The sequence below is a fragment of the Conger conger genome, chromosome 1 (assembly GCF_963514075.1).
Source record: "Conger conger chromosome 1, fConCon1.1, whole genome shotgun sequence".
Classification (NCBI taxonomy): Eukaryota; Metazoa; Chordata; class Actinopteri; order Anguilliformes; family Congridae; genus Conger; species Conger conger.
The window spans coordinates 46313054-46330857 of record NC_083760.1 but is presented as its reverse complement, the minus strand read 5'-3'; the positions used below and the strand labels follow the sequence as shown (position 1 = coordinate 46330857).

Sequence of the window (17804 nt, the reverse complement as noted above, 5' to 3'; positions counted from 1 at the left end):
TGTTTTGGTACGGGGTATCGGTGTGTCAACTGTATGTTTTGAAACCCGAAATTTAGGACTATAAACACAAGCAGAGGGTGAGTCAATATGTCAGTAAGCCTTCTTCAGTGATAGGAAGGATTTACAATGGTCTTGTAACAATGTTTTAATGCAAACATCTTACCTGTTGTACCCTTAAATACTTTGTTTCAATCATTTTGCTCATCTAAAATTGGGTGGTCTGATACCAAAGGTGCTATGTTTTAAATAGTTTTACACATCTACATTACATTACATTATTGGCATTTGGCAGACGCTCTTATCCAGAGCGACGTACAGACCCTAGAGGGAAGTACAATTTCAATTGCTACCCGTACAACAAAGATAAGGACCAGGGCCTATTTTTTTTTGACCAAACTTAACTATCCAAATACTGCTTACTTAGCCAACTAAAAATACCGAAACACTACGTAAATCACAAAGACAACAACTAAGGATCACAGGGAGGTAGGGAGGGATGGGGAGAGGTGCTGCTTGAAGAGGTGCGTCTTCAGTTTGCGCTTGAAGGTGGGGAGAGATTCTACAGTTCTGACCTCAACGGGGAGTTCGTTCCACCACCGTGGAGCCAGAACAGACAGTAGTCGTGAGCGTGAGGTGGAGGTTCGGAGAGGGGGAGGTGCCAAGCGGCCTGTGGAGGCTGAACGAAGGGGTCTGGCAGGGGTGTAGGGTCTGATGATTTTTTGTAGGTAAGCTGGGGAAGACCCCTTAACTGCTTGGAAGGCTAGCACCAATGTTTTGAATTTGATGCGAGCCATGACAGGCAGCCAGTGGAGGGAAGTAAGCAGGGGGGTGAGGTGTGAGTATTTGGGAAGGTTGAAGACCAGACGAGCTGCAGCATTCTGGATAAGTTGGAGGGGTCTGATGGCGGACGCTGGGAGGCCAGCCAAGAGGGAATTGCAGTAGTCCAGGCAGGACAGAAGCATCGCTTAGACCAGGAGCTGGGTCGAGTAGGGGGTGAGAAAGGGGCGGATTCTCCATATGTTGTATAGGAAGAACCTGCATGACCGGGTCACCGCCGCAATGTTCTCGGAAAGGGACAGTCTGCTGTCTATCACCACGCCGAGGTTCCTTGCACTGGGTGATGGCATGAGTGTGGTATCCCCGAGGGAAATGAAGAGATCCAGGTGGGGAGAGGTATTAGCAGGGATGAATATCATTTCAGTCTTGCCTGGGTTGAGCTTTAGATAGTGGTTATCCATACAGCTCTGGATGTCACATTAACATCTAGGTGTAAATACCAGGAAATTCAAGCTGAAATTCTCAGAAAACTCTGATCTCTTGCTCATCTTTTTGTCTCAACCCCAAATGTACAGTTGTGTTCAAATACATAGCAGTGTGTTAAAAAAATGAATAAAGTGCTAATTTTTTAAATAGCCTTTACCTCAATATTTCAAAACAATACAATACAAAACAATTTAGTGGAAACATTACACATTCAATTCCAAATCAAAGCATTAGCAAATTTTATCAAGTCTGCGTTATTCTTTGACAGGAAGCAAAGAAAAGGAATATTATTCTGTTCAAAAACAATGGCAGTGTCGCCATTTTTCTCTTCAAACTCTCTTCAAACTGTATGAACTGAAGAAACTTTTCAAGATTTAACTCAGATTTTTAAATTACTGAACTAATATTTAGTTGCATAACCATTGTTTTTGATAAGTGCAGCACATCTGCGTTGCATCGAGTCAATCAACTTCTGGCACCTAGAAACTGGTATTTCAGCCCAGGATGAACAAACTACATTCCACAGTTAAAACAGGTGTAATATGTTCTCTCTTCTTGGTTCTGGTAAGTACTCTGCACTTTGTATGAGTTGTAATCAACCAAAGCCTGCTATTAATAAAAGCATGTACTAGTTTCTCTGAATAAGACTGAAATAAAACCCTGCACCTTAGCAATGTTTTATTTAGCTTTTTTTGGCATAAAAAAACCCCAAAAAACTGTTTGCTGAAGTGCAATAGACTCCACGTGCCTATTGAAAATGCTAAAATTGAAAGGTGAAAAGATGCTGTGTTGTTTTATGCAAGCCTAACAAATTATACACTGTTGGAAACGTAATGTCTTTAGCTAAAATAGGTTTTAGTCGTCACTTCATGCCCATAGTCGGTTCTTTGATGAGCTGAAGTTATACTGAATCTTCCTACACACAGCTGGGGGTAACACATTTACTCTGCAACTAAATTACAAATACTGTTCACGGTTGTATTTGGGCTCATCGTGTTCGAGAGAGCCTATACAAAACGTAGATAATAGCATTTCTATGTACTTTTGTCGAAATGTGAAATGGACAACAATGATAATCCGTCCAGAGGAATTATAAGTAAACAATTCTAAGTATCAATGTTTTTAGAAGGAGAAACTATTATGCATTTAGTCTCCTGTACACTTGTCATTGGCATTACCTTATTTCTTGTAGTATATGGATTTCCAAAATGCAGAGAAGGTGAGGTCCCCCCCCACTTTTTCACCACCCACATGTTACAAAACAAGGAACTGTTGTCGCTAAAGCAATGGCATGTTACACTTTCAAACGGTATATCCTGTTATCATAGTAATTGATAATTCAGGTTGAAAAAAGGATTGAATGAAAAAAAAGGTCACAGGTCCAGGGCTGAGATTTAAGGGGTGTAATCAGGTTTGTGTGTTCCTGGTTACAACATTACATTACATTACATTATTGGCATTTTGGCAGACGCTCGTACAGAGCGACATACAGTTGATTAGACTAAGCAGGAGACAATCCTCCCCTGGAGCAATGCAGGGTTAAGGGCCTTGCTCAAGGGCCCAACGGCTGTGCGGATCTTATTGTGGCTACACCGGGATTAGAACCACCAACCTTACGTGTCCCAGTCATTTACCTTAACCACTATGCTACAGGCCACCTGCATACAACAAACACCTTCTGGCAAGTGGGTCCTGGGGACTGGAATTGTGAAACACTGCTCAACGCTGCATGTCCCCACATATTGTAGGATCAAAGGCAGCCATGACAGTTGGCGCTGGTCTTTAAGTGTGGCCATATGCAGAAAACACAGTAGTTTGTTGCCTCTGGCTAGCCAGACATACCATTTTCTCCTACCATAGTACCACTGCATTGGAAGTGCTGTAAATCCAGCAAGACGAGTCCTAGCTGGACATGCTGAAGCTTTTGATAACACAGTAAATGCTTCAGTGGATCCCAATTGGAACAACTTTTTATCACATCCATATATGGCATTTCTACATCCACTCCAGGGCTGGAAGGAAAGGGCAATCACTATACACTGACCTAATGTTTGAATATATTACTTCCCAAATGTAATCTTTTTAACATAAATGTTAACACATAAATGTTAAAAAAGGTTAATAAATGTGGTTTTATGTAAGAAGGCAAGCCTTTTTTTCAGAGAGGCTAGGTCCTCCAGTGTCAAGTCTATCTGCTGCTGTTCCTGGTATGAGACTAGGTAACTGACACCAGATAATCCCACTGGGTGCATTTTAGGAGCTGGTGGTGATGGGCGCCCCAGGATCATACTACTGGACCGGAACAGTGAAGGTCTTCAACTTGACCTCAAGCACATCATACAACCTCAACAATGATGGGGTGAACTCCCATAGATACAGCTATCTAGGTAAGTGATAAGACAACATCACAATTATGGGTTCACTGATATTTTTTCTCAGGAAAATATTGATGAATATTAAGTCAGTTGTTTATATTCAGTCTTGTAAAATCAAAGTTAATAAAGCAGATGGCTGAAACTAATGAAGCTCAATTGTGGTCAGCAGAAAAGAGTGGTTATCTGAGTTACCATATCTGCATGATTGTATGCATTGCACTGCTGCCACATGATTGACTGATTCGATAATCGCATGAATAAGTAGGTGCACAGGTGTTCCTAATAAAGTGTTCTGTGAGCGTATGTCATACATACTGTACATTGAATCTGATAACCCAACAATGTACACAGTATTTACTCAGTTAATGGCACATTTGTATTTGATTCACATGACCAATGAGTGTTATAACAAAACCTCTAGTAAACATGAAAGGAATCAGATGCACGCACACTGCACACAGCAGACTTACTGGGTGTTCTGCAGCAAAAGTAAACCCTGCTGTAAAATCATTTTCTGTAGTGTGAATATCGAGTGAGAAGGTGGTACTGTAAGTGGCATTGGCTTTAATTGTAAATCATTTTGCACTAATTGTGGGATTGAAAAGCTAATTGGCATTTTAGGCTTTTTTTCCCTGAAAACACCTATATTGAGTTGCAATACGAAAACTCAGGCTGATTTAAAATCCCAAGATAGGGGTGACATAATCTTTCTGTGAAAGAAACTAAAACCTTGATGTTGCACAGCTACCCATTAGACCAAAGACTGAATGGCCAACTGGCTTCTTACAACAAACTAGTGACCAAGTAAACACGTGTGGCCATCGCTACTCTGTAACAAGTCCATCTAGCTATTGTGAAACAGACATTTAGCTATTACATCTGAAGTAAATCTTTTTAGGGAGTTGGCTTTTGCAATCCCCAAAGACTACTTGCTTGCTTGGGTTATGCTAGGGCAAGTGGGTGAATAAGTAACTGTACTAGGTCAATTTATGGAAAACATGTGGGTATGATTATGATTCTGCTGAAATCAAGACGGTGATGTATGTTATTTAAAAATAAATTCTAAACTGGACTTTCCAAAACAGCAGCTGGTGTACATGCTAGCTAGCTGATATGTTACAGTACAGTATCGTATCGTACATAACCAATCAATTTCAACTTAAGATACAGATTGTGACTTCATCCTATGATGACCATCTGGCTCTTACATGCATTCAGTTATTACTTTCAGGGTGTTGAACTAGCCCACTCATTTTGTGTCTGCTACAGGCGCTTATGGGTTGTCACAGCTTCATGTAACAACAGATTGCTTTTCTAAATCTAATTTCACACAAGGAGTTACTTCCTATGAATAGGGGTTAGGGGCCTTTTGTTCCTCTATTGCCACTATTTAAAATGCAGAATCAGTACACAAATCAGTACTTACAGATATGTACACACCTAGACACACTCTTCTTCTTTCTTTCTCTTTTATACTCTCACTACAAATATCACAAGTTGAATCGTCTCCCCCAGAGACACAAACTCTCTCACTTTAATTTTCTCATTTGTGGTTGGACATTATCGGGTAAAATGCTGTCTTTCTCACTCTCTGTCTTTCTCTCATCTCATTTTCTGTAGGATATGCAGTGACAGCTGGTCATTTCTCCTCACCCACAGCCACTGATGTTGTGGGAGGGGCACCACAAGATGGGGGAGAAGGAAAGGTAGTAATTATTGCACAACCTTTTAGTTAAGGAGTTTACCAAGGTATTTTCCTTGAATGTATCATGACCTTGAACAATAAAGGACAAAGATTTATTTTTTATTTGTTTAGCTAGAAGTAAAGACCACTCCTGCTGATGAGGTCCATTATGTCACACTGTTCTCCCATTTTCTAGGTCTACATTTTCAGAATTGAGAGTGGATCTCTCGTGAAAATATTTCAAGCCTCAGGGAAAATGGTAAGTGTTCCCTTCCATTAATGGATAGTTCACGAAGTGAGTTTGCTTTAATGGCATTTCAGTTTAGTGCATATTCTTGATTGGCCCCAACAATCTTTTGTTGAATGGATACTTGAGATAACGAAGTTCTGACGACTTATAGCAACTTCAAAGCAGTTTGTACAGTGACATTTTGCCTCCAGAGGTTGTATGTATGTTAGCTGATTTAAAGAAATACATTTAGGGCCAGTTTTGTAGACACGGATTAAACCTTGTCCTAGAATAAGTTATATTATGAATGGGCATTTTCCATAGAAAACTGAAATTAATCGAGGATCAAGGAGAAACTGGTCCTTAATTTCCAAACGTAGGCTAATTTGAACATAAATTCAGAGTTACGCCATAACCTGCTGATAAACACTACAGAATAATGACAGTGGGCTTGTGTGGGGATTAATGGTGATGTACTCTGACTCTTTTGTGGCTCGACTTGGTTCCAGATGGGCTCTTACTTTGGCTCCTCATTATGTGCAGTTGATCTGAACCAGGATGGGCTGTCGGACCTGCTGGTGGGGGCACCCATGCACAGTGAGGTTCGGGATGAGGGACAGGTCTCCGTCTACCTCAGTAGGGGCAACGTGAGTCCTCCCTTTTAATTAATTATGTGATTTTTGTCTTATAATCAACTATTACCCTGCTGTAAAACCCAGCTATGCCGGCTTGACCAGCTATGTCAAGCTGGTAATAAAGCTGGTCTAGCTGGGTATGAGCTGGTCAACCAGCTATCTCTGGTAGCTTGTTTGAGCTGGTATATTATTTCATCAGCTTTATTTATTTGAAATGTGTTGTTCAATAAATTGTTTGTAATTAAATGATAGCTTCCATAAGGTCATACTAATGATCAGCATGGTTAGCAGCTAGATAATTACCTATTTTCATTATTACAGTTTATTTATTTTATTGTTCTCAGTATGTCTTTGGCTAAAGGCTGGCCAAACGCAGATATCAACTGCAACTGAGATTGTTAGGGTCAGTAGGTCACTAGGTGCTGATTCACAAATATTCAGAGTGACCAATCCATTAAACAAGCATTGACTGAATGCTGGTGTTTTTTAAACAGACTCAGGCATATCCTTTTTGCGTGAACATGGAAGATCATGTGTTCCTGTTGCATATGCTCTATGTTGTGTGTACCTGACAGGGTCTGATGGAGGAAATGGAGGTGTTGAAAGGTGACAATGCTTACAATGCCCATTTTGGGGAGTGCATCACTTCACTGGGGGACATTGATGATGATGGTTATCAAGGTGAGTGCTTCAAACAGGTAGTTATATAAAATTATTTGCACAGCTTACAACTATTTCACACAAATTGGCAGGGGTTTGGAGCGGGCAAATAATATATTATTATCTATATAAGATAATAATACTTCTTTATATTATGTATATTCTTTTATAAATAATGCCCTACTGTAAATCAGGAATGTGAATCTCGAGTCCTTGTGTGTCCCTTTCTTCTCTTGTTTCAGTTCTTATATGCTGAAATTGAATTATTAAATTGTCATTTTGTTAAAAGGTCCAAACCACCAGACTGAAGGAAAATACAAATCCCTACAGACACTACTGCTCTAGAGTGCTTCACTCTTACCCTTGTCCTAAACAGTTACTTTGTTTTGGGCATTACAACAGGCAAGGTTAATTTGCCTACATGTACTTCTAATATCCATAATCTTTTGAGCGAATTGAGACAAGGGATGAAACACGACAATAACTGTTGTAAAACATAAGGAAAATAAGGCATCTGGCCCTGATGGAACCTATCCAAGAGTACTCAAAGTACTCAGGGAAACTATTTTTAAGCCTCTGGAAGGTATTTTTGTCCGATCTCTAAAAACTGGAGTAATGCCAGAGGACTGGAAGCAAGGTCATTTAATGGTGATATATTAGAAAGAGGACCATAATGACCTTGGGAACTAAAGATTTGCTACTTTAACTTTCCTCTTATGTAAGTCAATATGGCCAAGTAAAGAAAAAGAACAGTATCTTGAGAGATACAGGTGATGCCTGAAAACCTCTTTTGAGGAAGCTACAAACAGTTTTGACTGAAATATTACTTATGCTGTTCTATACCAGTGCTATTTCAGCTTCAACAGAGTTTATAGTATGAGTCCTTTAGGGACCACATGTACTCTATTTTATTGTGTAGTTCAACTTTCAAAAAGTATGCGAAAAGAGAGTGATCACATGAGACTCATTGTCAGAGTAAAGCAGGAAGTGCATCAGCTATTTCAGAGTGGCTTTAAAACTGGCTGTAGGGTATGATACAGTGAGTGACTGATTAACGTTAACATGAGTAGCAAAATACAGTGCCCTCCATTTTGGTTTCACCATGTAGAAATTACAGCAGTGTTTATACATTGCCCCCCCCCCCCCCATTTTTTCATGGCAGCATAACATTTGGGATACAGCAATGCTATGTAAATGAAAATAGTCATGTTTATTATTTTGTTGCATATCCTTTGCATGCCATGACTTCCTGATGTATGTGACCTATCAACATCATCAGAGTCTGGATATGTTATTTTCAGGTTGTCCTACAAGCGATACTAAAACTCTTTGTAATTAAATGCATCTCTATGAGAATTGGGGGGTGGGACTAGGTTCAGCTGTAAATTATGCTGATACAGTATGGAACACATTTGTTGGCTGAATAACTTAAAGTCATCAAGGGTCCAAGTTATCAAATAACCTCAAACCACCATGCTGATGCCAGATATGCAGAAGATACAAAAAAAATTGTTTCCTTTTGAACTCAATAGAAAAAACATTCTGGAGAAACAATTATTTTCATATTTACTGCATATCTGGCAGCAGCATGGTGGTGAATAAATAAATGATGGTTCTTTGTCCCAAACATTATGGAGACCACTGTAGGTACATTTACACATTACAGATGACAAACAGATTTGAATCTATTAATGTAATCAAAAAAGGATTTAAACGGATTTCAAGAGAGGGAGGAAAGCCTGCACTGAAGATAGTTAAACGTAATATTCCTATCAACTTAGTTATATCAGTTTTGTTTGTTTCTCTTCTAGATGTAGCCATAGGAGCTCCAAAAGAGGATGAGTACATGGGAGCAGTGTACATTTATCATGGAGACCCCACAGGGATCATCAACAAATATTCCATGGTAAACAGCCCTTCCCTGAATTAATTCATTATGCATCACACCACTTAATGTTTTGATCCTATATTCAGTGGAATCTTCATTTTAGATAGTTTTGGATATATGTTTTCTAGAGCAACAATCAGTAAGATCAACACAACCATTATTCAGCATCATTCAGGAACAATATATTTCTCAGTTTAGATATACATTCACCAAGCACTTTATTTAGGAACATTTTTACTTTATTAAAGCTATTTATTCATGCGATTATCTAATCAGCCAATTGTGTGGCTGCAGTGCAATGCATACAGTTATGTAGATATGGGTCAGGAGCTTCAGTTAATGTTCACATCAAGCATCATAATGGGGAAAAATGTGATCTAGGTGACTTTGACCATGGAATGATTGTTGGTGGCAGACAGGGTGGTTTGAGTGTCTCAGAAACTGATGATCTCCTGGGATTTTCACGTTCACTAGTCTCTAGTTAGCAAAGAATGGTGCAAAAAAAACTAAACAAAAAATCCAGTGAGCAGCAGTTCTGCAGACAGAAATGCCTTGTTAATGAGAGACGGCAGAGGAGAATGGGCAGTCTGGTCAAGGCTGACAGGAAGGTGACGGTAATAACCACACATTACAACAGTGGTATGCAGAAGAGCATCTCTGAAAACACAACGCATCATAACTCCAAGTGGATAGGCTACAGCAGTAGGAAGCCAAAATATAAGTCTAATAAATACCTAATAATGCTCACTGAATGTATTTCTAAGCTGATGAAGGCCACTCTTTTGATATTTTAATATGGGCCTGAAATTATAAATGTGGGTCAATATTCACTCCTGTTTTTTTAACAACTGACTGACTATGGAGTGTAGTCCATATCTTAATTTACTAAAATACAACTTGGTATCATCCAAGACTTCATATCTTTTAGCATCAGGAATTCAGTTTGGCAAGTTTGACAATTACATTTGACCCAGGTCTGTTAAATTTGGCTTCACATCGGGCTGGGCTTTCAAAATTCTGCAACACACAGGCTTGGGGTGGTCACCGGCTGACATTTTTCAAGCGCTATGGCTATAAATGGCTAAACTATATCTAACATAGGGGACGGTTCAGTGGGCCTGTGGCTGACTAATTTATATTTAATTTAATGAATAAATGAAATAATTAAGAGAAAATTGCTGTCTTCAGAAGAACTAAGCAAAGCAGTTTCAGTTCAGGGGAAGCTAGACCCTATAATTATGCCAGATTCAAAGTTCAGCTATTACAGCCATTAGCTGCTTTTGACCAGGAGTCTACAGTGGTGGGATGCAATGAGGGTACTGGGGGTAGGGTGGGTTTAAGTTTTCCATGGTTTCTCAGGTTACCACTGCATTAGTTCCTTCCAACAAATGCTACCAGTTGTTGTTAGGGAGAAATTGTTCAGTGATTCCCTCCTCTCTGAATAAGCCCCTGCTTTCTGTGCTATGGTTTCCTTTGCAGAAACTGTCAGGGCGAAGGATTGATCATGGCCTGCGCATGTTTGGCCAGTCTATCTCTGGTAAAGTCGACATGGATGGAAATGGTTATCCAGGTGGGGCTGTACATCCTACTACATATCCAACTATGTGTTCTGCTATATGACTACATTAACAGTATAACATGGCAAAGCCATTTTGCAAACACATCTATTATTTAGATTTACTGTACAAAAGTATTTTTTATTTTATTTAACCTTTATTTAACCAGGATAAGCTTGTTGAGATTAAGAATATCTTTTTCAAGAGTGGCCTGGCCATAACAGGCAGCAGCAATTCAAGTACACATTACCGAAACATACAACAAATTACAATAGATGAGTTAAATTCAGATCATAAATATAATACAGCACTCCATGTCTAATGTCAATGAGACTGCCTCTAGCTTCTTTATCATGCATTTAAAAACACCTAGCGAGACCAGCTCAACAAGTTGCAGGTCATTCTGTAATGTGACTATGCCTATGGGTCCTTAGTGCAGGCCAGCCAACCCGAGCATACAGGGTGCAATGGTGTGTGAGTGCCTTACCGTTAATGAGAATGAGATGATGACAGCAAATTAACCCAAATTGAACCCAAAAGCAAGAATACAACTGATACAGGGTCTGTAATACATTTCTCCCATAATGAGGCAGAAAATGTTTTTGATAAAATAGTAATTAATCTGAAAAAAACCTCAAAAATACAATATACTCTTGTTGAAGCCTTTATTTCAACAAGGAAAGAATAAGAAACACATTGAACCAATCTATCTAGTTGCCATACATTTGGTGCACTTCTTTGTACTGTTTATTAACCGATATGAACAATAAAGAGAACGATTTGGTGGGTTTGAAATAATATAAGGAATGATTCTACAGTTTTGGAATAATACAGGGAATAATTCAGTGGATTTAAAATGATTCATGGACACACAGGATATAAACTCTCAGAAATGTCTCTGTCTCCATTGAGGAACCATGTCTAGTTCAAGGGGTTTTTTGTGAGGCAAAATCTTTCCATTTTCACACCGACTATACAGGATAACTAAACTAGGGTCCCCCTATGGCGACTGAGGGCCGTATTTTCCGGAATCGACTTCACACGGCACATTGGTGCAGTCACCTGGTGAGCTGTGTGGTGTACTGGGCGTGACTACAGAATTTTGTTATTTTCCGAAGTCAAGTGAGGGGTGCACCCAGTACGCCATGCACCTCGCCAGATGGCTGTGCCTGCTGTGTGAAGTAGATTTTTGGTGCATGGGCAGCTGGAAATGGGCTGGATTACGCTCACTATATTATTAGTGTGTGTGGCGCACCTTGATTCATACATATCCAATCAAATGAACTCTTTTCATTACCATTAAGATTCATCTTGTGCTGGATGGATTGGCAATTTCCATAGTCTCTATGAATACAATGCAAGATGAGCATAAGGCAGATGTTTCTCTAAAAAAGTTATTTTGTGGCAGATACACAAAATATTTTATAAAAATAGGCTTCTAACGAATCTCATAAAAGGAGAAATCCATTTGAAAATCCATCCAATGTATTTTCTGCTGTCAGAATTTCAATACCACATCACCTAAACATTTATTATGGACTAGTTTTAATTCCGCATTTAACCTGTAGCGCAATGCTTTTAACTAAGAAATACAGACACATTTTTTCTAGTTTTACTAAACAAAATAAAACCGGGGAAGATCATAACGCAAGGTACCAAGCCATTCGCAGCAGTGAATGACTGTTCAATCAAAAGAAAAAAAATTAATACATATTACTTATTATGCCAAGAGAGATTGTTTCAAAATATTGGAATAATCATCAGAGTTTACAAACGCAGTCTATCTGCAATTTGCCCCAGTAATTCCTATTGTAGCTATCATTTTAACTACATGTAATTAAAAGGAAAATATTTAATGTTAGAAGAAAATAAGTTGTGTTATGTCATTATTCTCCTTACAGACAGGTGTAAGAAAAATAACTAAATACCGTACCACAGTTTACAATAGCCACAAACAACTAACAACAACTAGAAAATGCAGGAATTATAATTAGAAAGAAGAAAAAAACAGTGAACAATACATACAATGTAGCCTAACCAATGCATTTAGCTTTTTGTGGGATCTATATCAGACAAACTGAACAGCATACTATTCACAAAAACTGTTAATTACTGAAACTTGTGCCTTCGACTTGGGTTGATGGGTGGCAAAAGGGTGAAATGCGGACCTGTCTGACTGGAAAATTGCAATAAGCTAGACCAAATTCACAATGAGTTGCTCACTCTTTACTGACACACCCCGATCAGTGGGTCTCCTTCAGTGTGCCATGAGGAAAATTAAGAGGAAATTTCATGAGGCATATTAAACTTTCAATTCAATGGAGTTCCACAAACAGTTTTGGTTTTGAACTTCTAACATGACTACAGTTACTAAGACTGTTTATTTGCTATTTCTGAAAATAGTTTTTGTATTTTACTTACTGATGAAGCTATGCGTAATTGCCATTGAAAACAAACGTCGATACGGTCTTTGTGTAAAGTTCTCAGTTTAAATAACATTTAAACTGAGAACTTTAGTGGTGGCAGCATGTTGAGCGCACATTTTGTCCTGTTGAGAAATCAGACTGTCATGTCATTCTCTGGCATTTTGTTTACAACATTCCTTTCAGGCTTTGGCCTGGTGTCATCTCAGAACATCTTTGTCCAGGACTTGTGTTTATTGTTCTGGATGAACTGAATGTGGAGACATTAGGCTTTTTAAATTAAATGTTTATTCTCCTTCTCACAGTTTATTGTAAGTGTTTCTTCATACAGTCATCCGAGTGATATCATTTCTCTTTCCTGCACATTTCTGATAAGCTTTTAAATGAGGAGAGATATGATGTAATGAGTCTTCCTGGCTGTGGCATACTGTGTGTTTCAGATCTCACAATTGGGGCCTTCATGTCAGATAATGTGGTGCTGCTTAGGTGAGTTTTCACCATGATGCTCTTATATGTGAAAGCTCTCTTGCCCATATCCCACCTATGCTTACTCACAAGGAACTGGGCTTTTAGGCATATGTGTGGTCTGTATGGGTGCCGAAGACAAGGATTTAATTTCCCTCCCAGCTGTCAAACCTCAATGCTTGTAGTCCATATTTCCTCAAAAATAGCAAGCTAGCCCCATTTTCCTTATGTATAACAGAACTTCTAGCGAACTGATTAAACTTAATTACTGAATAATGACTAGCGAACTAGCCAATTCTCACAAACTATTTTCCCCGAATAGAGTTTATAATCTTATATTGTGTATCATCTTACATTTTCCAATAATTACTCATAGAATATCATATTTGGGTTTAATCGGTTTGAGAGTTTTGTTCACTTCTATAATTTTGTATTATTCTGTAATTCTAATTAATAATGTAATTTTAATTATAATATATATATTTTTTATTTTATCCAGGTCAAGACCAGTTATCACAGTGGATGTGTCCATCTTCCTGCCAATGTCTATTAACATCACAGCACCACAGTGTCATGATGGCTCGCAGCATAACAACTGCTTCAATGCTACGCTCTGCTTCCGCTTTACGGGCAAAGAGGTTCCAGGACAGATAGGTGAGGGTAGCTCTGAGACACCAAACAGCAAACACCACAGTAGGCTTACTGGATTCAGAGCTGCAAAATGGTCACTCTGGGCCCCTGGCATCCCACTGACAATCACTTCCTGGAATCTGTGGTAATGGATTTTATGCAATTAGTGAATGAACAGTTCAGGTTTTTGTGTTTGTGGGCTATGTTTATAGTGCTATGTGGGGGGTAGGGTGGATTTGAGTTCAAGATCCCTGGTTTAGATATAAGAGTGTGCTTGCAAACTGAACAACACAAGGGTGTGCTACAAATTCTGGGCCCCCTGAAAAAATACTGCTCTGGGTCCCCCATCCTACTGGAATTTTTGTGGACCCTCTCCCGCTATGCAACCCCCCTCCCCCTTAATTTTGCATCTCCTTCCAAATAGAGCAATTGGCTGAATAGTTATTTATAAAATATGATGACACCCGCACATTGATCATAGTTGAAAAGCACAATGTTCCCCACTTTTATGTAGTGACCTGCCCTTTACCAGCACCCAACTGGAACATCTGTTCTTCCTGACAAATCCCCCTTTATACCTCAACTGAAATCTCAACACCAACAGAATAACCCCCCATTATCAGCACCAACTAAAACATTCATGCCTAGATAGGAATCCCTTTTCAGCACCAAACTGAAATCTCTGTTCCTGCATAGGAATCACTGCATTTCTGCTACCTTTCCTGAACCTAATGTGATAAAATACAACACCTGCCTCCCATTATCCATGGTCCAGCATGCTCTAGAGAAAGGAACTGAAACCAGAAGGGAAGCCTGACTCATTCAGTGATGGCAATTCACTTTCCTTTTCAAAGGGTAAAATACGTCCATAAGCCTAATCCATTTATACATAACATCCCTCTATGACTAACTGAACAGAATATAGATGAACCAACAGACTATATTCAATTCACAGAAAGTCTCTCAAGGAATAGTGTTGGGCCACAGCCAGTTATCTGGCCATACCGAAGTGAACTGAAGAAAGTGTCCCATCCTCCCCTCCTCACGACGTCCGAAATACAGTATTGAATCATGCTATTGACTGCCAGATTCCACTCCCTCTGGTGTTAGAGACATGATGTCAGCTCCCTATGATGTCATCTGCACATTGTCTTACTGGTTACATGGGTAGATTCTCCAGAAAAACCTAGACTTTTTCAGAGCAATTTTTAAATAATGGTTTAAATAATTTTAATTAATGGTTTCATCATTGAGTTTTCAAAAGCAGTCATTTTTAAAATTACTTTTTTGAATCTGTATACTGTCATTTCAACATCCAGCATAACAATGTCAAAATTAGACAGAATGCATAATACACACTTCTGGCATGGGGAGTTTGGTGAGCATAGAGTTAGATCCCTGACTGTTTTACATACAATGTATAAACAGTTCTTCTTATTGTCCAATCACAGGCAACTGGAGGAGCACTCAGTCATTCTTTTGTGCTTTGACCATTCACAAAAAAAATTCCCCTGCATTTAGCAACTGCCATAAACGGTGCATACATTCGCCTGTCTTCTGTATGTAAGCCAATCGATTGACCAGTCTGTGGGTGTGGTCATGCAGTCATTATTCAAGCAGTAGGTGTAGCCATTAGTAATGCAGTGGTTGTGGTCATTATGCAGAGGGTGGATTTGTCTCTTTGATCCAACAGTAGGAAACGGGTAGTGTTACAGAATGTGTTCTTAAGAAGAAGGAATAAGGGCTCTCTGTTTTAAAGCCGTTAAGATTTGGCACTGTTTCCGTGGAAAGAAAAACACTGTGTGTGCAGAGACCTTGCTTGAATCCCTCCCACTCTTCCTTCACTGAGCTGAGGTCATGGCACCCCTGTTTTTGGATAAATGCAAACGTTTGTGGTGCCCCTCCCCGACTTCCCTGACTCGCGTAACACCCAGGAAAACCGTTATGTCACACTGTGACTGGGCCACTTGCTTTGAGCATTTCCATCTTCTAATCTAATTCAAATCTTTGTGAAATCTATGTGTTTTCAGACTGCTTTCCCAAACTTGCACCAGGGCCAGCAGTCCTGCATTTTCTTGATCTTTATACCGCCAAATCAATTGCAACTCACATTCAGTATTTATAATTTCACTTATCAGGTGACAGATCCATAATTAATCATTCAAAATTATTCAGAAACAGGCCAAACAAACTGATCTGGCACACCTGTTGGGTTATCTAATACTTACAACAGTCCAGCTGTCTGTGGGGCTAATGTAGGATCAGATGTAATTGTAGTTTTCAGTTTGGTGCTTAACACAAAGCAATCTGTCTTAGGTCAGGCGGTGACCCTGAGTCAGGACTCAACCTGTAATCCTATTTGTGAACTGGCTGCAAACAGAAAGTCAGTGTTTTAGATGGACAAACGAGAGATTGGAAGTAATTAAAGAAGGCATGAACATGTTTTTTTAATTCTTCAGGAAAATTATGTGAGTGAGAGCGCGTGGTTGAATAATATATGTAGTTGAAGATATACTGTGGTCAGTTGGACACTGGATGCATTGCTGTGTCTAGCCATTGTTTGTGTTCAGGTGCAGATCTGTATGTATTGGGGTCTTGAGGTGATCCCAGGTATGAGCTGTGTCCCACATCCATGTCTCATACCTGTATCCCATACTTGTACCATAGACCTTTATCTCATACCTGTATGTCATGCCAGTATCTCATATCAATATTTCATACCCCTATCCTATACCTGCGTCTCATACCTGTATCTTCTGCTCAGCACATTTGGCACAGCCAGTAAATAAGCAGAAGGTGAATATGGATCCTCAGTACTTGAGATCAGTTTGCTCCCCTCTGCTGTAAAATCGAGCTATGCCAGCTTCGCCTGCTTTAAAATCGAGCAGGTCAGGCTGGTATTAATGTGGTCTAGCTGGGTATGAGCTGGTCAACCAGTTACCAGCTGTTTCAAAACCTAGCCTTAGCTTTTTCTCAGCAGGGCAGTGTTATACCACTAGCAGGCGGCTTTATTGTTCTGCTGATGATATGTATCTGTCTTTTTTTCACTAGAACTGCTCTATAATCTGACTGCTGACGTGGACAAGCGGCAGAGGGGGCAGCCACCTCGAGCGCTGTTTTCCCTGAATGGGGAGCTAACCAGCACTGTCAGTGAAGTGATGCGCCTTGGAATTAACAACGAGTTGTGTCGGCACTACGTGGTGTATGTCAGGGTAAGTCACATGTTTATTAATGCAGAGATTGTACTGGTGCTTAAAAGCACAAAGACTGTACTGATACTCATAAATAGAGAGAGTGAGATGCTTACATATATACACAGACTGCAGAGGTACTCGTAAATAAAGAGTCTGTAGATGTATTCGTAATCACAGAGCTACAGAAGCTACATTGTTTCCAGAATCAGGACTCAGTGGTGTGGCATGTCTGGCTTCGTTTTATAGGTTCTCGGCCTACTAAAAACACAGAACCAAACATACATCATGAAGGGCCTTGCAAACAGGAAGTTTCACTGAATGAATATGTTGAATTTGCATGCTCACTTAAGCAAAGCACTTTCAGTGCAGTGTTTTTTTTTTACAGTGCTCTGATTGCTTGTAATTTATAAACATTACATGCTATACTTCACTTAGCTACTTCCAGAAATATGCATTTTGTGGTAGTCTTTCGCTACTTTGCAATGTTGTGCTTTTTTTTCTTTTGTACTCCATGTACAGTACATAGCACAGTCAGTTAAGAGACCCTGTAGGCTTGGCAGTATGACATGTCATCCGTGAATTGTGAGAGAAGAACATGCCTGATATTTATTCCTTCCCAAGTGAGATGAAATGCGCACCCTGCCTGTGCAGCTAATGGGGCATGTAGTAATTCACAGGTAAAAGCCTCACGAGACTCTTGATACCTCTCATGAAAGCCCTCCTATGACACTAAGCAAGGCCTGTACATTACTCTCTTGAGTGTATAAATATTTGGTTTGTGGTGGGCAGGACAGATGTACAG

At 39.6% G+C, this 17804-nt stretch overlaps 1 protein-coding gene across 1 annotated transcript in view; it reads left to right on the top strand.

Moving 5' to 3' along the window:
- Nucleotides 1–17804, top strand: part of itga9 (integrin, alpha 9) — a 111328-nt gene that overhangs the window by 27893 nt on the left and 65631 nt on the right. The window contains exons 6-15 of the mRNA XM_061245650.1: nucleotides 3521–3650; nucleotides 5259–5344; nucleotides 5519–5581; nucleotides 6061–6198; nucleotides 6762–6867; nucleotides 8658–8752; nucleotides 10214–10304; nucleotides 13154–13199; nucleotides 13678–13832; nucleotides 16860–17020. Coding sequence (XP_061101634.1) covers nucleotides 3521–3650; nucleotides 5259–5344; nucleotides 5519–5581; nucleotides 6061–6198; nucleotides 6762–6867; nucleotides 8658–8752; nucleotides 10214–10304; nucleotides 13154–13199; nucleotides 13678–13832; nucleotides 16860–17020 — 1071 coding nt within the window. The remainder of the gene's footprint in view (nucleotides 1–3520; nucleotides 3651–5258; nucleotides 5345–5518; nucleotides 5582–6060; nucleotides 6199–6761; nucleotides 6868–8657; nucleotides 8753–10213; nucleotides 10305–13153; nucleotides 13200–13677; nucleotides 13833–16859; nucleotides 17021–17804) is intronic.